This window comes from Macrosteles quadrilineatus, unplaced genomic scaffold (genome assembly GCF_028750875.1).
Source record: "Macrosteles quadrilineatus isolate MER2022 unplaced genomic scaffold, UCM_ALF_1.0 Scaffold_8__2_contigs__length_117827958, whole genome shotgun sequence".
Classification (NCBI taxonomy): domain Eukaryota; kingdom Metazoa; phylum Arthropoda; class Insecta; order Hemiptera; family Cicadellidae; genus Macrosteles; species Macrosteles quadrilineatus.
In genome coordinates, this window is record NW_026542601.1 from 15876534 (window position 1) to 15900623 (window position 24090).

The window sequence follows — 24090 nt, forward strand, 5'->3', positions numbered from 1 at the left end:
TTTAGAATCAACCTATAGCGTCAATAGTGTTGATAATTATTAGAATTGTCCTGCTATTCAATAAAGGGACATAATAAAGGAATCTATAATCAAAGGTCTTTAATGCAATGTAAGGTTAGTGCTGTTTCCCTGTTCGAGAAATTCATGAAAAAACAAGAGATCTCAGCATTTTCGGCCAAGCAGAAGCAGCCAGCTCGTTTGTAAAAGGAAAATAGCAGAAAGAATTTAAGAAAACAAGGGAGCGTTTTCGATTTCGAGTTCGGAGATATTGCCGGCGTGTGTCTTTAATTGTTAAATAGGAACTTTAGAGTCTTGGAAAGGCCTGTTCATGTGTAACTCAATACGGTTTAGGATTTAAAACCATAAAAAATAATCACACAAATTAAAAATGATACGAATTCAAAGGTAAGATAGACGTTTACTTTGTTAGAAATTACCTATACCCCTCAGGCTTGTAAGCACTTTTTCTTTATCTTATCTTCTCATTTCCCTTTGCAGTTTTGGTTTAGAAATCCATACAAATCTTAAGTGGGCTAGTTTGATAGGATGTTTAACTGCTAGGCCTAATTAGTTTTTTAATTAATCTTAGACCTAAAGGTAACCTAGGGCCTAGGTGTACATACCACAGACCTTTGTATGCTACCTGTTATTGAAGGTTTTACTTACTTCAATAGACTATTGAGTATAGGCCTACCTCCTTTAAGTTAGTATTAAATTATATAAGTTTATTAAAATGGCTCGTCCACCTGCTGTAAAGATATTTAATTTAAACCCCTAGACTATTTATTTACTGAAGCCTATTCTTCGACAGAACGCTAAACACCATTTTACATTGGCTTTTAATCATAAATATAAAAGTAAGTTAAGTTAGCTAATAACTAACATTTCCTGGTTAAACTTTGTCTCATAGGTAGGTGTTAAGGCCAAGGCTTTGTTTGAAATTATTGTCATCCACTTGTGTGAACCTGGCAATAACTTGGCAATAAGTAGTACGCCCGCCCGCTAAAATCTATTGCTGGCCGTTTTGCGGCAAAATGCGACCGCGTAACATGAAACCGATGATGTCACCAGATAGAGGACAGTTTAACGGACACAACAGTATCAATATCATGTACCTGGGGAATTGGAAAGGGGGGGTAAAGTCAGCAATAAGTAGTGGGCGCGCCCGAAAAAATCTATTGCCGGCCGTATTGCGGAAAAATACGTCCGCGAGCAAAAATAACGACGATGCCAACAGATAGAGGACACTTCAACGGACACGACAGTATCAACATCATGTACCTGGAGAGTAATTTTGGGGGGGTAAAACCAGCAATAAGTAGTGGGCGCGCCCGAAAAAATCTATTCCCGGCCGTATTGCGGAAAAATACGTCCGCGAGCAATAATAACGACGATGCCAACAGATAGAGGACACTTCAACGGACACGACAGTATCAACATCATGTACCTGGGGAGTAATATAAGGGGGGTAAAACCAGCAATAAGTTGTGCGCGCGCCCTTTCAAATCTATTGTTGGCCGTATTGAGGAGAAATACGTCCGCGAGCAATAATAACGACGACGCCAACAGATAGAGGACACTTCAACGGACACGACAGTATCAACATCATGTACCTGGGGAGTAATTTAGGGGGGGTAAAACCAGCAATAAGTAGTGGGCGCGCCCGAAAAAATCTATTCCCGGCCGTATTGCGGAAAAATACGTCCGCGAGCAATAATAACGACGATGCCAACAGATAGAGGACACTTCAACGGACAGGACAGTATCAACATCATGTACCTGGGGAGTAATATAAGGGGGGTAAAACCAGCAATAAGTAGTGGGCGCGCCCGATAAAATCTATTGCTGGCCGTATTGCCGAAAAATACGTCTGCAAGCAATTTTAACAATGATGCCAACAGATAGAGGACACTTCAACGGACACGACAGTATCAACATCATGTACCTGGGGAGTAATATAAGAGGGGTTAAACCAGCAATAAGTAGTGGGCGCGCCCGAAAAAATCGATTCCCGGCCGTATTGCGGAAAAATACGTCCGCGAGCAATAATAACGACGATGCCAACAGATAGAGGACACTTCAACGGACACGACAGTATCAACATCATGTACCTGGGGAGTAATTTAGGGGGGGGGTAAAACCAGCAATAAGTAGTGGGCGCGCCCGAAAAAATCTACTCCCGGCCGTATTGCGGAAAAATACGTCCGCGAGCAATAATAACGACGATGCCAACAGATAGAGGACAATTCAACGGACACGACAGTATCAACATCATGTACCTGGGGAGTAATATAAGGGGGGTAAAACCAGTAATAAGTTGTGCGCGCGCCCTTTCAAATCTATTGCTGGCCGTATTGCGGAGAAATACGTCCGCGAGCAATAATAACGACGACGCCAACAGATAGAGGACACTTCCACGGACACGACAGTATCAACATCATGTACCAGGGGAGTAATTTAGGGGGGGTAAAACCAGCAATAAGTAATGCGCGCGCCCGATAAAATATATTGCTGGCCGTATTGCCGAAAAATACGTCCGCAAGCAATATTAACAATGATGCCAACAGATAGAGGACAATTCAACGGACACGACAGTATCAACATCATGTACCTGGGGAGTAATATAAGGGGGGTAAAACCAGTAATAAGTTGTGCGCGCGCCCTTTCAAATCTATTGCTGGCCGTATTGCGGAGAAATACGTCCGCGAGCAATAATAACGACGACGCCAACAGATAGAGGACACTTCAACGAACACGACAGTATCAACTTCATGTACCTAGGGAGTAATTTAGGGGGGGTAAAAGTTATTGCTCGCGGACGTATTTTTCGGCAATACGGCCAGCAATAGACTTTATCGGGCGCGCGCACAACTTATTGCTGGTTTTACCCCCCTATATTACTCCCCAAGTACATGATATTGACACTGTCGTGTCCGTTGAAGTGTCCTCTATCTGTTGGCATCGTCGTTATTATTGCTCGGGGACGTATTTTTCCGCAATACGGCCGGGAATAGATTTTTTCGGGCGCGCCCACTACTTATTGCTGGTTTTACCCCCCCTAAATTACTCCCCAGGTACATGATGTTGATACTGTCGTGTCCGTTGAAGTGTCCTCTATCTGTTGGCATCGTTGTTATTATTGCTCGGGGACGTATTTTTCCGCAATACGGCCAGCAATAGATTTGAAAGGGCGCGCGCACAACTTATTGCTGGTTTTACCCCCCTTATATTACTCCCCAGGTACATGATGTTGATACTGTGGTGTCCGTTGAAGGGTCCTCTATCTGTTGGCGTCGTCGTTATTATTGCTCGCGGACGTATTTCTCCGAAATACGGCCAGCAATAGATTTGAAAGGGCGCGCGCACAACTTATTGCTGGTTTTACCCCCCTTATATTACTCCCCAGGTACATGATGTTGATACTGTGGTGTCCGTTGAAGGGTCCTCTATCTGTTGGCGTCGTCGTTATTATTGCTCGCGGACGTATTTCTCCGAAATACGGCCAGCAATAGATTTGAAAGGGCGCGCGCACAACTTATTGCTGGTTTTACCCCCCTTATATTACTCCCCAGGTACATGATGTTGATACTGTCGTGTCCGTTGAAGTGTCCTCTATCTGTTGGCATCGTCGTTATTATTGCTCGCGGACGTATTTTTCCGCAATACGGCCGGGAATAGATTTTTTCGGGCGCGCCCACTACTTATTGCTGGTTTTACCCCCCCTAAATTACTCCCCAGGTACATGATGTTGATACTGTCGTGTCCGTTGAAGTTTCCTCTATCTGTTGGCATCGTCGTTATTATTGCTCGCGGACGTATTTTTCCGCAATACGGCCGGCAATAGATTTCTTCGGGCGCGCCCACTACTTATTGCTGACTTTACCCCCCTTATATTACTCCCCAGGTACATGATGTTGATACTGTCGTGTCCGTTGAAGTGTCCTCTATCTGTTGGCATCGTCGTTATTATTGCTCGCGGACGTATTTTTCCGCAATACGGCCGGGAATAGATTTTTTCGGGCGCGCCCACTACTTATTGCTGGTTTTACCCCCCCTAAATTACTCCCCAGGTACATGATGTTGATACTGTCGTGTCCGTTGAAGTTTCCTCTATCTGTTGGCATCGTCGTTATTATTGCTCGCGGACGTATTTTTCCGCAATACGGCCGGCAATAGATTTCTTCGGGCGCGCCCACTACTTATTGCTGACTTTACCCCCCCTTTCTTATTCCCCAGGTACATGATATTGATGCTGTTGTGTCCGTTAAACTGTCCTCTATCTGGTGACATCATCGGTTTCATGTTACGCGGTCGCATTTTGCCGCAAAACGGCCAGCAATAGATTTTTTCGGGCGCGCGCACTACTTATGGCTGGAGTTATTGCCAGGTTCACACCAATTTGTCATCCCCCCCTAGGCCTAAGTGAAGTTACTACAAGTTCAACAGCTAGCCTCACGTATTCTAGGCCCAGGTATTGTTTATAGCTTGGTGAAATCAGGTACAGTTTCACAGAGAACCGACAATATTTTATCGGATGAACAAATTTGTACCTTGAAGTTAACAATTATGATAAGTAACACCTCTTTCACACGAAGCGGCGCGCGCCGGACAAGCGTGTGTCTTCACACTAGTACGGTTTCGTGCGGCGCGCGCCGTACGGCACTCCTAAGTATTTATTATTTTCTGTTCAGTTGTGGCTTTTAAATGAATACTCCACTTAAAAGTTCAAATTAAATGAATAGGATAATTTTAAATATAATAAACTAGTGCACCTGTTGCTCGAATTTGAGCAATTGCAAAATATTAAAGGAGTTTTTATACGAATAAGTGTCACTATTTCCGTTGACGTGTGAGAGTCAACTCAAAGATAATGTAACCAATCACTCCACTCCAGTTACCGAAACTGGAAACAAACTCACTCTGAAAACAAACGCTCACTCCACTCAATCTATCGAAACTGAAAACGAAAACTCTTGTGTGTATCATGTGTGTACTATGAACAGCTGTAATTAATACAAATTATTCATCCGTTTAACCATTAGAAATAAGAAGAATTAAATTCTTTTTGTCTATGGTTTAACTAAACAAAATCTTGTCTTCATAAGATATACATTGGGATTTTGATGACCTGAGGGGCAAAGCCCGAGGACTTTTACTACAGGAATTGGTGAAAGGGGGCGTGTACACAACAAATACTTAATTTTGACACATCGTTTGTAAAAATCGGTTCATTATTAACGGAGGAGTAGTATTTCGTAGAAATCACCTTCACGTATTATATATAAGTATTCGTCATATCTGAAAATATTGTATTCTAGAAGTTTAAAAAAATGTTTCATTACGTATGAATTACTATATTAATTTCATACTAAATATTCTCCTCTAGTTATTAAAGGAAAATTTTTGCTTTAATACTTTAAGTTGGTCGATTTGCATGGGATTAACATAAAAATATATGTTTTGTAATAACTTTAAATATATTATTTTCCGATTCAACGATATATAATTTCTTAATTAACTGTTGCACCCTCTTGGTCAGGTAGTTTGCCTAAAATGAGACAGCGTAGGGGTTGGCCGTGTGAAAGCTCCCATAAGAACCAATGCACCTTCATCGAGTTGTCCGGCGTGGACGCCGCGCGGTGCTGTCGTCCGGCTGAAGGTGCATCCGGCGGTAACTCGCGCGCCTTGCGGCGAGTTCGCCGCGCGGCGCGCGCTGGACATAGTTTGAAAGGACTCATATACTCCCATAGCCCTACGTGCCGCGTCGTGTGAAAGAGGCGTTAGACCCTCTAAGTTAAATATAAAAATAAAAGATGATGAAATATTAAAAGTCAAATTTCCTTGTAGGCTAAATATTCTTTTCTCTTTTCTTTGCACATCTTCTGCAAACAACTTAAGAACAATGCACCGCGCTGGTCTATTACTTAACAGTTTCATACTGTAACTTAAGCATATACTTCTACTGTAACTTAGGTATTGCAATTCTATCATCTTGGATTCCATATGATTTAAATCAAAAATTAACTTTTCATAATGATACTCATCAAATAGCCTAACCATCAAAGCTGTAACATGATCGGGCACATACGATATTTCCTCTTTGAAAACAATAAGTTACACTACCGGCCGCACACATAGGTTTTGTCCAGTATTTAGGAATCCCTGCCTCCCGCTGACATGGGGAGCTGGAGGAGTGAAAAACAAAGTTGTATCTTTTATCTAGTTCCTAGAAAAAGTTGTGTGAATTACAGCCCTTGGTGCGCTACGAACACCAGGAAAACATGCATTTAAATAAAAAATATAAAATACATTAAGGTACCTAACTTACATTACCAACCAAGTTGCTTAAGTAAGTTTATAGGCCTAATTTAAACTTACCTAGGTTATAAAAATTAAAATGGCCGTCATTTTGAAACAAAAAAGGTTTCCAATGATTTTTTGTTGCTAATACAGTAGTTATTTCTAACTTACTTTAAAGCAGATACCAAACTTTGCAGGTATAAGTTAGGCTAGGCTACTTCATAAAGATATCTCTAACTTGGGCTAATAGGTAGTTTTAAAGATAACTTATAAATTTAAAATAAAACTTGCAGATATTTTGCTAACAAGGTGTTTTTGGTAAATAAGTTAGTGTTTTTTGTTATATTTTCATCCACAAAACTTAATTTTTTGTACGTACGGGACTCTCTAGTTAACTTATATAGATTTACTGGTAGGCCTAACTTATGTATGATTAGGAATCACTGTAGGCCTAAACGTAAAACAATGATTTATATTTCCAGAAGGACCAAATATAGCCTATTTGGTAAATACTACGCTGTTCATTAATGAAAATAATCGACTTAAGGATAGAAAGTAAACAAAATAATTTGGCCTTCTGAGTGAATGTTAATCTCATTAAGCTCTGTTTTTGGGAAAAGATTAAATTACAGTTATTGAGAAAATATTTAACAGTTGTTTTTCTAATTCATCTGAGATTAATTTTGGTGCAGTGAACCAAATTGTGACTTGGTGTTTTGATTTCAGGCCTTGTTTTTGGACATTCCTGTCTGTGGTTTGTTTGCTGATTTGTCATGTGCAGACAGTTGATAGGAACAACTTTAAGAGCTGTGAACAGAGCAGTTTCTGCAGGTAGGAACGTTTACGGTATTCAATTAATTTATATATAAAGGAATTTCTATTTTCAAACGCAATCTGAATATTTGTCTTGTTGTAAGTCATAATTTTTTAAACTTTACTATTTAAAAAAAGTATCTACTATTTTCATGTAGAGTTCTTCTTTTTTGTTTCTCTACTTGAACACTAGACTTACTGCTGGAGCAGGCTTGGATCCTCGAATCCCATCATTAAACTAAGCACATCCACTAGTTTACAGGATAGAAATCCTGTACCATTCTCAATTTTTTTGACACCATTAAAATTAGCCTATGAGATTTTTTTTTTATTCATTTAAGTTGAGTTGAGTTCATTTAAGTTTTTTGAGATTTTTTTTAAAATTCATTTAAAGTGAATGTATTGTACTAGGGATGGACGAGATTGGATTTTTAGTTCGAGACGAGACGAGATTTTTTATTTCTCATAAAATTTCGAGACGAGATCGAGACGGGATTTCCCTTCTCATACACAACGGGAAATGCATGTTCGGAATTTTTACCTGATTTTGTAACATTGTTAGATGACTGTTTAAATACAAAAATAATGATAATAGGCAAGAATATTTACAATCTTTTATTAAAAAAACATCAGCATAACATTTTTTTATTAATCTCGCCTAACTTATTAAAAATGCCTACGATTAGGAAACATGATATCAGTTAGGATAGAGTTAAACTTATCCTAAAATAAAATAAATCATAAAATAAAATATTAATTTTTATAAAATAGTTACTTGTTTTGACTTTTTTTATAAGTAATAAAACATTCCTCACACTGCTAACACTTAACAAAAAACTCTTCAAATGTTATTAAAATAATTAAAATAATATTTACATTTGAAGAATTAATTAAATAAGAACGCCTTCGCAAAGGAAACGCAACTACAACACGCTCCTGTATTGCGGGTATTGCATTGACTTTCTGCAGGCGTTTTTAATTTTTTTATTTTTTTTATTCTCGTCTCGATAAAAATCTCGGCGAAAAAGAAATCTCGTCTCGTGTAACGAGATTTAAAAATTCCCGAAAATTTCCCGAAATTTCGAGACTTGACCATCCCTATATTGTACCTATGTCTATGTGTGACAAACTACAAGCCTGTACTATTGGCGCTTAGCCTATGGCCTCTTCTAATACAAGGCTGTGGCGAGACAAAAGTGACAACGCCACAGTTTGCCCTTCTGAAACAGCACTTGTACTAATTTATAATAGAGTGTATGAGCAATATGTATTTTACAAGTTTGTTATTCCTATTATTACAATGACAATAGTTATCCTGGTACGTGACGTTATACACCATTGCGACGATGGCTTTGTATCAAGGCTCTGTAGCAGGAGACTGTGCTTAGCCTCAGAAGAGCCCACCTATATAGACCTGTTGTAGTCATTTTAATTAAACAACATGTTGCAGTTAAATGAAGCACTCACTTAATCTACAAATCTATTTCCTCCCTGGGTTTTTGTTACTGTGATAGTTGAGGTGACATAAAATATGCTATTTACTGTGAGGTTGTCTTTTCACTTTGGTTTAACAAGTTGGCATAAAAAAATGATGGTTGGATTAATTTATGTTCATTTGATTCTAAAACTGACCACAACTTGAACATGGGAATGGAATGTATTCTTTCCATAACGTAATCTGTATGTAAGCTTACAACTTTGTAAGTCTACATTTTTATCATGGTTCATATGTTTGGTAAGCCATGAATCTGGTGTACTGGATCGCAACACTGGTTGTTACAGACGGTGTCGCAAGATGGAGGCAGGCAGGTCAGTGTACGAGTTGCAGCTCGAGACACTGCAAGTGACGGAGAGTCAAGTGGTGGGGACATTAGTGAACACAGACAATGGCGCTCACTTTCACACAACTCTGACGGCACTCACCGACGGCCGGTGGCGGCTAGAGGTGGACGAGGCGCAGCCGCAGCGAACACGATACAGAGTGCAGCACAGTCTGCAGCAAGAACCACCCAGGGACAGGTATTGATCTTGTTTGAAATTTAAGTTTTAAATAAGTTTTATTAGTAAACAAACTTTTTTAAACAACATAGAAAACAGTACCACGCAGTTGAGTAATTGTGTACGGTATCCATTTCTTTTACATATTCTTAAGTAAGCCTACATTGTTTTTTCCTCCAAGAACTAAATAAGATTGGACAACTCATGCTATGTATACACGTTTCTACAATTTCAACCTCTGTAAGTGTACAGGCTGTAAATGTCCATGTAGGTGGAGTTGAATAGTGGCCTATTTATAAACCCAATTGGATTTGAGTGCAAATAACCTAAACATTCTTATTATATTGTAAGTAGCCTAAGGTTTGACTACCGGGTCTTCCACTTAATCTACGCTAGCCAACCTAAACTTAATCATCTTTTTTGTGAATAAATTAACGTGATTTAAGTTTGGAATAAATAAGCAAAATAATGTACTAGCCTGTTGCAAGTTTTACGAACTAAACGTTAATCTTAGCACTCCAGCAATAATTTTTGTATAGTGGAATTCAAATGTTTTCAGGCTTGAAATAGCGGAAAAAACAGAGAACTCTGTAACAGTCAAGTGTGGCGCCAACAAGGTTGTGTTGGTGGGAGCTCCGTTTCGCCTTGATGTTTACACTGGAGATGTTCTCACTATCAGCGCCAACGCCCGGGGACTCATGCGCTTCGAACATCACCGCAACAAGCCTCAACAGTGAGTCCACCTGTTATGACTTTACAGTTTTGGAATGTTTCAACAGTCCTTAATAGGCTAGGTTTGGTTTGTCAGTTGTCCAATTTATCAAAACACAATTTTAGTGACAATTTTGTGGGAGACAGTCCTAGATAAGCTTAAACAGTCTAGTTTGTCAGTTGTTCAATTTATCAAAACACTATTTTTCAGCAACATTTTTGTGGGAGAGCTCAGCAATGATTAAAAGACAGAAAGTGGACTTAGGACGGTTAAATCTCTGGGAGTTTAAACTTTGGATTTAAATCTCTGTAATGTTTGACGCCTATTCTGTACTCTACGTTCAAGAATAAAGTATTCTGATTCTGATTCTAAAAGAACTTAATCCTCAAATCCAATCTTAATTGTAAAAATAAAATTGTTCCCAATCATCCAACCAAGGCAATGAATTCAAAACCTATAAGAAGCGCAATGCCTTTGTTAATATTCAGTCTGGGAATATTTGAATTTTGGATAGTCCCCGTGGCGGCCGCTAGGTAGACTCGTGAGCGCGCGGCCAAGTCAGCTGACTGAGATTCCGTTTTGATCCCAAGCAAGGGTCATTCTGGTCCAAAATGTCATTTGTGATTAGGGTTAACAATTATCGATGCTATCAAAACGTCAACAAGCATATTAACAAAACAAGAGTTTAAACTGCACGAGTTTTCCTGGCAAATAAATGAAATATTCCTGGACCAAATAGGCTACTACTGTCATGATGATTGTTTTCTTGCAGGACTGGGGAGCAGGAGGGAGAGCACATAGAGAACAATGAGATCACAGACCCTGGAGCATGGGAGGAGAACTACAAAAGCCACCATGACAGCAAGCCACGGGGCCCTGAAGCTGTTGCGCTCGATTTCTCTTTTGTTGGCGCAGAACAAGCTTACGGTGTGCCAGAACACGCTGACTCTCTAGCACTTAAGTCAACTGGGTATGTGTTTGTGTTCGCAACTATCATGTTTTTCCCTTCAAGAGTACTTAATTTTTTAATTTCATAGATTCACAGATAAATATTGGGAGTTTTTTCAGGTTTAAGATTGATAAAATTAGCTTCAGTATAATATCAATTAGCCTATATCAATCAATTATCAATATTTTAGATGGGGACCATAGCTTCTATTTTCTATTCTACAATCATTGTTGTTCTACCATACAATTGTGTTACAGGAAAGGAGATCCGTACCGCCTGTATAACTTAGATGTCTTTGAATATGAGATCAACAATGGAATGGCCCTATATGCTGCAGTGCCTTTCGTTCTGGCTCATAGGTAGGCTTACATGTTCAAGTTAAGGGTTACAGTATATGTTGAAAAGATATATATTACATTTTATAAATACTTAGTATTGTGTTTACATTAGAGTCAAAGGTTTTTCTTTTACCTAATGATTTCTCTAGTTTTGTTCATTTAGGAAAGGCTCTATGCCAGGATTTTGAATATAATAAAGTGAATAGTAGCTAGCTTACCTTAGATGTAGGCCATAAACAAAAAAGTAGGCCATAGAACATGCAGACGGATAAGGACACAATATTTCGTCCTCTGGGGAACTTTGTCAATAATTGTAGAGATAGAGTCTTATAAAATAGTTGCTGTCATTAATTCTTTACTGTATCAAATCAAAGATAATATTTAATTAATTTTACTGTTGGGTTAGAATTTTCATTCATAAGTCTAAAAAACATTACCTATAAAACAAAACAACTATTGATAGTTACCCTGTATATTTTATTTTGAATATCTATTGTACAGTAGAGCCTACAAGCCAGACTTTCATACTTGGGGTCAAGCCAAAATCGGGTTGCTTTGGAAAGTGTGGATTCGTAAAAAATAGAAATTAATATTACAATCCGTTATTTCAATATTGTACATGATCTCCCCTATATCATGGTGAAGTCGTCAACATCTTCTGCAGTCTCGTAGAAAGCGAGGACATCTTCTGCAGTCACAGTGAAAACGTATGTCTTTTGGTGAAATCGTAAATAAAGTCTTCTGAGGTTTAGGCAAAATCGTAAACATCTTCTGCAATTACAAAGAGATTGAAAACATCTAATGCCGTCACGAATAAATTGTGAAATTCTTCTGTGGTCACAGGTAAATCAAGTAAATCTGTGTTCAGGGCAAAATTATTCAAAAATAGATTCAAAATCGAGAATATCTTACATGATCATGAACGTCTTTCGCAGTTGTTGTCAACATCATCGTTTTCCACAATTGCGTCAAAATTCCCAATTTTTTACCCTTCAGATGCTTTCTGCGACAAAATAAACAAAAAACACTGCTTGATCTGATCCGATCTTAGTTTGAAAATTATTTCCAGCCCAAACTTTTGATTTCACAGACCAATTGTTGCATTAACCTGATCTTAAAATCTTGGGGAACTGCAGACCCCTATTTTTCAGTTAAAATAAGTTATGTTCTGAGATACAATGTCATGTCTACAGTGCCGCACACAGTGTCGGAGTGTTCTGGCACAACACAGCAGAGACGTGGGTGGACGTGGTGAGCAACTCTGACAACAATGTGGTGTCGTCCATAGTCAACTTTGTGTCAGGCAGTTCCAAGGATCCTCAGGTGGACGTACACTTCATGTCGGAAAGTGGAATCGTAGATGTGTTCTTCATGACTGGTCCTCGACCACATGATGTGTTCAGACAGTACTCTGCGCTCACTGGGACAGCTCCACTGCCACCGGTGAGTCAAAGATTGTTGAAGGGAAAAACTTGGATGGTTTGCTAGCCTAGTGCAAACCACTTTAGTGCTAGTGTCTCTAACTTTGCTGTGAGAGGGATATTTTCAATCCCATCCCTAACTGGGGTGGGACTGATTTTCCTTAAAAGTGTTGGTCATTCCTGTTTGAAAAATGCCACTAACATGGACACAAAAGAAGCTTAGCATCATGCTGCTATAAATATTATTATCATTATTTTTAGAATATGGTAACACTTTATTAATCTAAGTGTGGCACTGTAGTACAATAGTATTACACCACCATGTCAATGAGGGAAAAAGCTACAAACATCATGTAGAACACTGGCAACAGTGGTACCAACCCAAAATAAAATATCACTACATTACAAATTACATACATAACATATAATACAACCATTATGGAGTAGGATGACTGAGTAGCTTTGTTACTGAATGAGGTATGGGACTAAAATCCAGCTAATTTACTAAATGTTCAATAATCAGGAACAGTCAGCCATCATAAACTTAGATTTGTATTTCTCTATATTATAAGTTAGTATGTATCAAAATCAACCATATGTTTAGTGTTGAATATTTTGCTATTTTACACAGGTGAAGTTTATGTAACAATATTTTGTTTGCAGTACTTTGCGCTGGGCTACCACCAGTGCCGCTGGAACTACAATGACCAAGAAGACGTGGACATGGTCAACCGAGGGTTTGACCACTACGACCTTCCCATGGACGTCATCTGGCTGGACATTGAGCACACAGATAATAAAAAGTCAGTCTTTAAATAATAGCTTACGCCAAAATATAAGTTTTACAATCAGCCATAAGATTTCATGTGTTGGTTGGTTGTGATCATGTTAAAATTAACGTATACTATTTGAGGAAAAATTATGAATGAGTATTATGTATATACTTTTCTGCATTAACATGGAAAATTGTTTCACTTGTGTCTATTTGCACACTTGGAAATAATAATACTCATTGTACAAGTGTCTTACAATAATATTATCTTAGAAATCTACGTGTCATTAAAAACTATGTTTTTGAAATGTAATTTTTCAGTTGTCAGGTTTGGGAGTTTTGTCTTATCAACATTAAATTCTTGTCAAAACTTGAAAAATGTATATTTTACTCAAAATATATGAAATAAAAACTGATGTTTTACTCACATATAAATTCAAGCCAATTGACACAGTACATGACTAATGTGACTATCCAGGTCTGTAGGTGGGATGACTTGTTTAGAAAATGCAAGTTTTCAGGATACCCAGTGAATGGCATTTGACCTAGCGACATAACTGTAGCTACAAAGTTTTGCATGTGATTGATTAACCCCCGAGTGTCCATAGTTTAGGCCTTAATGTCCGCCTATTTTTGGCGCATTTGCAAGGTTTTATTAAAACGGATCTGAGAAGCTTAAAACAATGTTAATTCTACTGTTCTATATACCATTTTGTTTGGAAAATCATGGGCTTCAATATTATACATAAAACATAAGGAACATTTGTTTCAAACAAAATTTTTAGGTAAAAAAAAAAATATTTTGGAAAATTAAAAAAAAAAATAAGTTTACGCTCAATGAAATTGTATAAATTATAGGCCTATAAATATTTGAAAATAGCCACTTTGTTCTAAATTTTATGAGGATTACAAATATATAATAATATAAGGAAGTAGATTTGCAAATAAATAAGTTATGGGCAAAAAACAGATTTCAGTACATAGCGTTTAGCTAAGAATGCATAGCCTAACCATAGCTAGGAATCTGGCTGATAATTTACATCAATATCACTACCTCCTACTTCAGGATCATCAACCAGCCCTTCAAAATCACTTAAATCTTCTTATAATGCACCACGTATATCACTACTTTTGATTTTTAACACTAAAACAATGATAAACGTAATAAAACACATCAGTCATCGGTCCGAGGGTAACCTAGCTGTTTATAAATACGCACGTCAGCTGTCTGCTACAATTACGATCGGCTCGGAGAACATAAAGCGCTTAGAGACAGACCTCTGGAGAAAGCGTAGAATATAACGAAAAGAACGATACCTAACTCGATCCAGTTCAATCCGATTCAGTCAGTCATAGAGCCTTTGCCGTAAACGATGTTCGTGCGTCGAAAAATCAACGTGTGACACTACACAAAGTGTGTCGCGCGTCGATTTTTCGACGAGTGACGCTCGGAGGGTTAAGAAACAAGTTTGGCTCACTAACAGTTAAATTAATTTTACTCCTCCTTGAGTTATTAATTTTACTCTGATTTGCAGATATTTCACATGGGACAACTACAAATTCTCCAAGCCAACAGAGATGCAGCAGAACCTGACTGCTGTGGGACGCAAGCTAGTGGTGATCGTGGACCCTCACATCAAGCGAGACAGTAACTACTTCCTGCACAATGACGCCACTGACAACGGCTACTATGTCAAGAACAAAGACGGCAGCGATTATGAAGGTAATTTACAGCCAGTGTTGAAAATAGACCAGGGGTCTCCAACCTGTGTTATCAAGGACCACACCGTACATTTTTGGAGGATAGGCGAGCCATACATTTTTCAGTGGAGAAAGTTTAGCACCTGTGACAAAAAATCCTTAAGTTATTTTCTATTCGAGAACTCAGTGGTACTTTTTGAGATTTTATTGCTTGTTTTTTAGTTTGTATATTTTCTTATACAGCATGTTAACTAACTAAAACAATTTAACCATGCATGTATTTTTTTATTGACACTCAGAAACCTCATTAAAGCCCATAAAATACCAGCATTTGTAATGAGCAGAACATTAAGATTGATTTAAAGTTGTCATCTTAACCAGGAAGATGGTATTTAAATGCCTTTATGTACTGTACACAGCTAATTTTCACATTTTTACAAAAATTGGCAAATGAGAAATGTCAAATCAAGGCAAAGTGAAATAGGTACAGTACCTAAAAGTCTTGAAGTCTTGAAAGTCTTTGACGGTGTGAAATTGGTCCTCTATTAATGTTGTATGAAATCGTGATCACTGTTGCTTATGATTGTCAACCTCGACTAGGCCTATAGCATTGTCCGCAACAGTACTACTTTCATCCCCACAGCCCCTTCTGACTTGTACTAACTTGTTGCTTGTCCCAGGATGGTGCTGGCCTGGATCGTCCAGCTATCTGGATGTTGTCAACCCAGTAGTGAGAGACTATTTCTCCTCCCGCTACAGTCTGGCCAACTACCAGGGCTCTACTGATAACTTGTTCATCTGGAACGACATGAACGAACCGTCCGTGTTCAACGGCCCAGAGGTCACCATGCCCAAGGACTGTATACACCATGGAGGATGGGAGCACAGGGACATCCATAACCAGTATGGCCATCTCATGGTGAGTTATGGGGTTAATACTTGAGGTTCAAATCTAAAGTGAGTCTGGTTGTTAACTACTGTATCTTCTTCTTCGTGACGTTCCAATCCAGTGAGCTGAAACCCTATTGGACTGAGGCTATTTTAGCACTTTGTCCTGTTCAGCCGGGGAAAGGATAGCAGCTGTATTAGAGACGTGTTAAATTGTTAACTATGGAAACATTTAGCTTAAGGGGATATGTGTCATTTTGAGCCCTTTAATGTTTCAACCAATTGTTACGTTTCAACCAATTTAATGCTCTAGGTACTTATTTTTTTTTACTGAAAGGTAAAAATAACTGGACACAAAAGTAGATTTTACGCAACATTTTTTAAATCGTGTATCTCTTATTTTCACACTTTGATAATCTTGCTCAAAATTACCCTTGGACCCTGAGTGTATTTGGCAAAGAGCAGTTTCAATACAATCATAATTATCAAGTATAATTATCTTCTTCGGAAAGAAGTAATAATAGCAGTAACAATTATTGCAGCTTAGCAAATTTTTTATGGACATTAAAATTGTTTAAGCTTAGCTTAACTAATTTTTCTTTGTCCATAAGGCAGTTAGGTATATTTGTATACAATTTTCGTGTATGATTATTTCGCTTTTAATGTTATTATAAAACTGAAATGTCGACTGTTACAGAAAATTGTGATGTAAGAAAATAGAAGGTAAAGAATAAATGTTAAATCAAGAAGTGATTTTTAGCGTATGCCATTCTAGTTAGCTTTTCCGTCAAGATAGTATATACTGTAAACTGTACAAGTATTTTGTTCCCCCTAGTTGATGGCCTCGTACAACGGGTTGCTGAACCGAGCAGGAGAGACTGACCCGGCCAAGCGCAAACGTCCTTTTATCCTGACCCGGTCGGGCTTCGCTGGGACCCAGAGATACGCAGCTATCTGGACAGGAGACAACGCTGCAGAGTGGAGTCACCTTGCCGTGTCTATACCAATGTGTCTGTCTCTGGCCATCAGTGGCTACAGCTTCTGTGGCGCCGATGTCGGAGGGTTCTTCAAGTACCCGGACAGCGAACTGTTCATGAGATGGTATCAGGTGGGTACAAACATACACAATGTTACATATGGCACTTGGTTTCATGGACCTGAGCTTATGTCAATGAGAAAGAGCCCACTCTGTTAGAATAAAAACAAAAACTTTCTGGTCACCACTGGAACTGAAGATATCCCTCTTCACCATCTTCTTCTACGTCTTCCTTTCAATCTCCATTCCTCTACTGCGATCAACACCATTTTTCTATAATATTTCTTGTACTCTTGTCACACACCAAAACCACTTTTGTCTTTCTTTTTCTGCTCTTCCTCTCTTGTTAGTAACATTTTTCTTATTTCTTCATTCCTAACTCTACCTCACCTTGCTTTACTCTTAATAGCCCTTAAAAAGCACATTTATTGAGCTTGCATTTTCTATTCTAATGGTAACTAATGGTCTATAACTCTCTATATATACATGTCTTGATCTAAAATTGTTTGCCGCAGACTGGTGCGTTCCTACCCTTCTACAGAGCTCACTCTCACCTAGACACCAAGCGTAGGGAGCCTTGGTTGTACGACGCCCAGACTCTGGCTGTGGTGCGAGACTCCCTCCGACTCAGGTGATTGTATATCGTGGTTGAAGCTAATTTGTTCTTAATTTATATCACTATTATATTTCACAAAATCACTTCAATAACTTTTTGCTCAGTTGTTAAGAAACCGCAACAGCTTGGTGGTACATTGGATTTCCTCTCGCTCGAACATGTGGGCCTTGACCAGACAAATAATAAATTGAGTCATTAGAATGAAATGAATACTTCTTTATTGCAACAAAAATTACAAAATTCCAATGGAGTTGGTGAAACAGGTGACATTAACATACAGGGTGTTTCTTTAAAAACTGCAATAGATAGAAATATGCAGTTTGCGGGAGTCGTCTATTGACGAAGGGCCACAATTGTTGTGAATTTAATGTGAAGTTCCCATTCACCCCCTTTCTCCCCCTACCGTACCCTTTACTTAAAATTTTTCAATTGCAAGGTACTCCTTTTGGTTAAATATCAAATGTGAGGGCATGCAAAAGGAAAAAGAATGGCGCAAACTAGAGATCTCTGCGTCAATCCTATCAAAAGTTATGGCAGTTCAAAATTTGAATTTTTCGTTCCCTTTTTTAAGAAGAACAGGTTTTATTAAACGGCTGTAGCTCAAAAATGGTAAGAGCTAGCAAATATTTGGAAGAATATTTATGGTCAGGAATTAAATTTTCTACATGACACTCTTTGGCTTTTTCCGAAAACCACACTCCTTCTAAAATTTGTAAAATTTCTCGGATTTTCACGGTTTTTTTATTGAACAAGCATGCCAGCTAGTCATACCTTTGAAAAATGCTTGTCACCTTCGCTTCATTCTCCCATACGAATATTTAACTGAAAGACAAGCTTTCCGATAAGGTTAGATAAACATCTTTGCTCACTATTGCTGATAATAAATACATCTGAGGATAGTGAATGCATTGGTAATATCTCACTTTGTCACCAGGTTATTTTTTAACACTTGTTACAGATACACGTTCCTACCGTACTGGTACACAGTGTTTTACCAACACAACATGACTGGGGCTCCTGTCATTCGTCCTCTATGGGCTGAGTTCCCTGAAGACAGACCTACGTTCACCATTGACAACCAGCTTATGATCGGTAAGTTCGGTGAACAATGTAACTTTGGATTGGTAAACAAAGCACACCTCACTAACTTAAAAACCAGCTAAAGCAGGAAACCCACTAGTCCGATGCTCTCCGCTTTGGTCAATCTCCAACTGGGTCCGACGCTTTCTGGCCTTATTAAGGCAATAATTGATTAGTCTGATAGGCTCCGTAAATTAGATGTTTCAGGTTTTTTTTTGTTAATTTTGGCTGCTGGAGTACTAATTGAGGTTGTTATTTTTCTATTCGATGGTTCTTTATTGCCTTTTTTATAGTTGGTCTACAATTTGAGAACAAATCACAACTCGAATCCATAGTACTTGCATTACTGAAAGCATCAGAATATTTTCAGGCTGCTTTTATCACTTACTGTATAAATAAGGGGTACTCACTAACTGCTTCAATCAAAAGTTTTGTCTACACTCGTGTCACACTCCAAGCTTGACAGTGATTAAACTAGGCTAAGGCTGGTGTAGGCAGACTGGAGAAACATCGAATCCGACGTCTCACAACAATGCCTCAGAGAGCAATGTTGACAGAAGGAATCGGAACGGAACTGCACAAAGCGGAGAGCATCGATCTAGTTGGTTCATTTAAATCTTTGCAAAGCAATTGTGATGAAAGGCGCCGGAGACTGAACGGAATGGAACGGCAAACATCAGACTAGTGGGTTTCCTGCTTTATCGTTAACTAAAGCAATAGTGTAAGGCTTATTTCCAATAAGTAAATATCACCATTGGTTGTAATGTTTAACAGTAACAAAGTTTGTAAAAGTTAAAAGTTTCTGATATTCAATGTGCTGTATAGGTAACGCCATCATGGCTAGACCAGTGACAGAGTCCAAGGTTCAGCAAGTGTCAGTGTACTTCCCCGGGGCTGATGAGATATGGTACGACCTGGACACATTCCAAGCTATACACACCCACTCCATCGTCAACATACCAGTGGATATACATAAGGTACAGCTGGTCTTTGGAGGTTTTAAACCTCTTTTGTTATTAAATTTCTCTCTTGTACATACAAGTGTTGTTACTCACAGCATTTTGGAAGACATATTAGATTTTTTTTGTCCTAGGACGCTAGGAAGCAGTGAATTTTTTTTCACGTGATTTCAGGCTAGACCTAGGGGTTGCGGCATTATCACATAGATAAAATCCATTGGTGATTAGGCGGGATTTGAACCCGGGACCTCTGGAACCAAATTCCTGCACTCTAACCACTAGACCAGCTCGCTCCCCCAGACATATTAGATTTAGGACTAAATTTCGAAGTAGTAGTAGTAGTGGCCAAGTATACTGATACAAAGCCAGAACCATTATTAAAATTGTAACAATGTTTTCCATCTTTCCAAAACTTGTTTTTCCTTTCATAATTGTTAGTGCAACTATTTTAACCGACACAATTTATCATGTAGGTCCTCAAGAAATATTCTGCTACAACTGATGTCTGGATTCTTGGTAGATGTAAAGTATTTAATTATTCTCGTTTAGGTTCTGTGACCCGTTTCTCCATAACATTTGCCGCAGCTAATCTCAATGTAGTATACTCCCGAAGACTACAAGAGTACCAAGAACACTAGTTACAAGTTCCTCATCATGATGAAATAAATTTGCAGTCCCAGGGTACTCTGTATGAAGCTGCTAATGACAAATGTTGTGTCTCCAGGTACCTCACTATCAACGTGGAGGCACCATAGTTCCTCGTAGGTTCAGAGTCCGAAGATCTTCATCTCTGACACACGAAGATCCGTACACACTTATTGTGGCGCTTGGCATCAATGTAAGACAGAAATCAGCATTACTTGTAAAACTCATAATCATACTCAGTTTATGTAGAAAATGTTTAAAATCTTTGTTCTACAGGCTATCATCGCCTTTTAAATTAGGCCGAAGTATCTTGCCAACATTTTAGAATATGTTTTTTATATACACAACTTTCCATAGCCTTAGGTTTTATAAGGAAATTCTAGTGGCTGTTAAGATTTTTTTTTAGAGAGATGGTTTAGTTAGCTTACTTGAGCGAGTTGAACCCAAAATGTTTACCCGAGCCAGTTGGAACCCAAAAATATAGAGATACAAACAAAGTTCATCAAAAACATTCATTTTTTTTTGTTTTTTTTTAGGATTTAATTATATTTGATAAATTTTGCTATCCACCCCCTTTAAAAACAAACTATGACGAAATATAAGTTCTACATTGTGCGACTCTTTTCATCTGTAAGACCCTGAATGGGTTGTGCTAAATAAATAACCATCCCTTTCTAAAAATAACCCACTGAACTACACAACAAGGGTTTTAGGTTAGGTGCCTCTCTTGTGTAGCCTTGTCAGATACTATGACTACACAATTGCGTACATAAATGATTTCATGTTGACAGGGTACTGCTCACGGTAATCTGTACATTGATGACGGAGAAACATTCCAGTACCTACACAACCAAGGACTCTACTTAGACTTCAAATTTGAGAACAATCAACTCTCTTCGTCGTAAGTTTTTGTTTTTATAATTATAAACTGCAGTGGAGAAGTAAATAAATTAAATTACACTCTCACTCAACAGCTGACTTTTTGTGGTCATTTGGTAGTTGGTTAATGTGTAATGGGTTAAAACATTGCTATGGTAGATTATTTTAAGTTTTAAAAGATTAACTATGTAATTTCACTTCCTAATAATTTCCTTTTAAAATGTTCACAGCCTCAACAGTTACCGAGACTTCAATAATTATGAAGCTGTTATTTTATTTTGTATTGTATATTGTTGTTTCCCTGTAACCCTAGACCTGGTTGGTTTACCTGTCTGAGTGATAAAAAACAGATTCTGTAACAACTCTGACTATTACCTGGTAGTGAATTAAATGTCATATTTATGTTGTTTAGGTTTGCACTGCCAAACCATCACTACCCCACCAAGGCTTGGCTGGAGAGGGTGGTTATAGTTGGACTACCTCCGGGAACTAAGAAAGCAAAGGCAGTTTCTAGTGGTAAGTGACGATAATTCTTGCTTGAATATGCGAGAAAAATTGCTAGGCAAATGTGTCAGTGTTTTGTGTCGTAATGAAATGAAATAATGAATAACTTTATAGAAGTCAAACGGTTTGTTGGTTTGTAATAAAATTAGTTTTCGCTGACTACTGGTTAATTAATTTGTTGTACCAAAATTGAGTATGATAACGAGATTGTTAGTTTTTTTTACCTTGGAATTTAAAATATTGATAGTAGTAAAAACATTGATGATTTGATCTTTTTTGTCTTAAAATTAGGGATGGACGGGATTGAATTTTTAGTTCGGGATGGGATTATTATTTCCTTCCCAATTTTCGGGATGGGATTTTTTCCTGTGCATATAAAGAAAGTATTGAATATTGCAGTTACCGAACAAGACAAACAAAATCAATTTTTACCATTTGTGGAACTGATCTATAAAAAAAAAAATGGGTAAAAATTTACGGGTATAGAAACTTGTGACTCATGGTCACAATGACTCGCAGTCACGGTGTGATCGTCAAAATGACTCGCGGTCACGGTGGGATCTTCGGTATGACTCGCAGTCTTGGCGGGATCGTCCGTATAACTCCGCGGTCACGGCACGATTGTGGGTATGACCCCACGGATCGGTATAACTCCGCGGTTACTTTGCCATCGTCGGTTTGACTCCGCGGTCCCGGGTTAATCGTCAGTAAGACTAGCGGTTTCGACGGGATCGTCAGTATGACTCCGCGGTCACGACGCGATCATCGAAATGACTCTGCGGTCACGGCGTGATCGTCGGTATGACTCCGCTGTCACGGGGTGATTATCAGTATGACTCACGGTCACGACATGATCGACGGTATGACTCCGCGGTAACTTCGCGATCGTCGGTATGACTCCGCGGTAACTTCGCGATCGTCGGTATGTCTCCGCGGTCACGGGGTGATTATCAGTATGACTCACGGTCACGACATGATCGACGCTATGACTCGCGGTCGTCGGTATTAGAGTTCCTTTTGCCTAAATGATGATAAGGTCTGCTGAATACTTACTTTGCCAACTATAAGAGTTCTAGTGTTTTATAACAATAAAACTTTCTATAAACATGTTGACAAATGGTTTAATTTTTCAGATGGGAAGTCAATAGAGTTAGAGACGCTGTATGACAGCTCTCTCCAGCTTCTGACAGTAAGGAAGCCTGGACTGAGTATGGCGTCGGAATGGAAGATCACTCTTCTGTAACACAACGCTAACAATCGACTGAGACTCTTAAATGTTTTATATGGCCCTTTATACAAACATTGAGCAGTTACAGGGATCGATACAGTGCGGGTGTTTGTATCTATTCTTATCATTCGGTTATTTCTGGTGATAAATAGTGTAAGTTTCCAGTGTTAGTTTTAAGTTAGATATTGTCAATTTATTGTTAGGTAGTTTGAAAATTTGGTTGTGTTTTGTGAGTAACTTTCATCTTTTTTTACTAGTTTTGAATGGTTTCTTATTTACTGATGTATGACATTGGCTTGCTTGTCTTCAAAAGTTTGTAAGAGGTATTCGTGTCCGTTTTCTTTTATCTTTCGCCATTATTAAAATAAAGTTCATATTACTCTTAATATTTTAATACGATATAATTAATTATTTCCTATTTATAATAAAACAAGAATATTTTACTGGTTTCCTTTCAATAAATTAGAGAATTAAGAATTTAAAATTGAGTTGAACCATGGCACACTGTCGATAATCTAATCGGTTGTTTAGAACAAGCAATTTTAACAATGGTGTGTAATAGTGACGTACAAAACACAAGTTGCACATGAATTCACAAAACTTTTGTAGTATATGATGGTATCATAGACTCAACGTTTTATTTATGGTTCTACTTAAATAGTTTTATTACTATTTTTTTATTGCCACACATTTATTTGAGCTCAAGATACAAGTAATATATATATTTTTTATTTTATTGTACGGTAATGATGTAACTGTAGTTTTACCTTTTTAATGTGCTGTAAGAAATAAAAATAATTGTAATTTTTTATCGGAAAAAATCATTTTTTTCATGGATATGAACAAAAACATCAGATGGCCTGTTATATGTATACAAGTTGTGAAAAAGAAAATAAAACATTTTCACACATATTTGTTGTTGTATGTATTACAACCAATCACCCTTACTACTACCTTTACTAAGACTCAAAAGTAGAACCAATCAAAATTCAATTTACATTTCAAGTAAGTACTTGTAACACAGATTTGGGATATTTGACCTAAAGAGTTGAAAGAAAGTGTTTGCAAGCTCCAGTCAAAGTCGTGAATCAATTATTTAAGATGGGGACGCCACTATGTGCGTATTTTAACCCAAATATGAGTGTAGGATGAGTGGCGCGATCTTGTAGTCTTGTTAGTGACTAAGGCCTACATATTCCTTAGACACAGCTGTTAATTAATAGCCCATACAGCTAATGGCAACTAAGGGAC

At 38.1% G+C, this 24090-nt stretch overlaps 1 protein-coding gene across 1 annotated transcript; it reads left to right on the top strand.

Moving 5' to 3' along the window:
* Positions 1 to 198: 198 nt before the first annotated feature.
* Positions 199 to 23732, top strand: LOC129001130 (neutral alpha-glucosidase AB-like). Its single transcript, XM_054428328.1, has 18 exons — positions 199 to 405; positions 7027 to 7131; positions 8896 to 9132; positions 9671 to 9844; positions 10596 to 10793; positions 11030 to 11131; positions 12304 to 12553; positions 13195 to 13334; positions 14839 to 15026; positions 15685 to 15923; positions 16728 to 17000; positions 17444 to 17559; positions 18503 to 18636; positions 19450 to 19601; positions 20308 to 20421; positions 21020 to 21129; positions 21520 to 21623; positions 22745 to 23732. The coding sequence occupies exons 1-18, from the start codon at positions 389 to 391 to the stop codon at positions 22852 to 22854; spliced, it is 2763 nt and encodes a 920-aa protein (XP_054284303.1). The 5' UTR covers positions 199 to 388; the 3' UTR covers positions 22855 to 23732.
* The last annotated feature ends 358 nt before the right edge of the window (positions 23733 to 24090 follow it).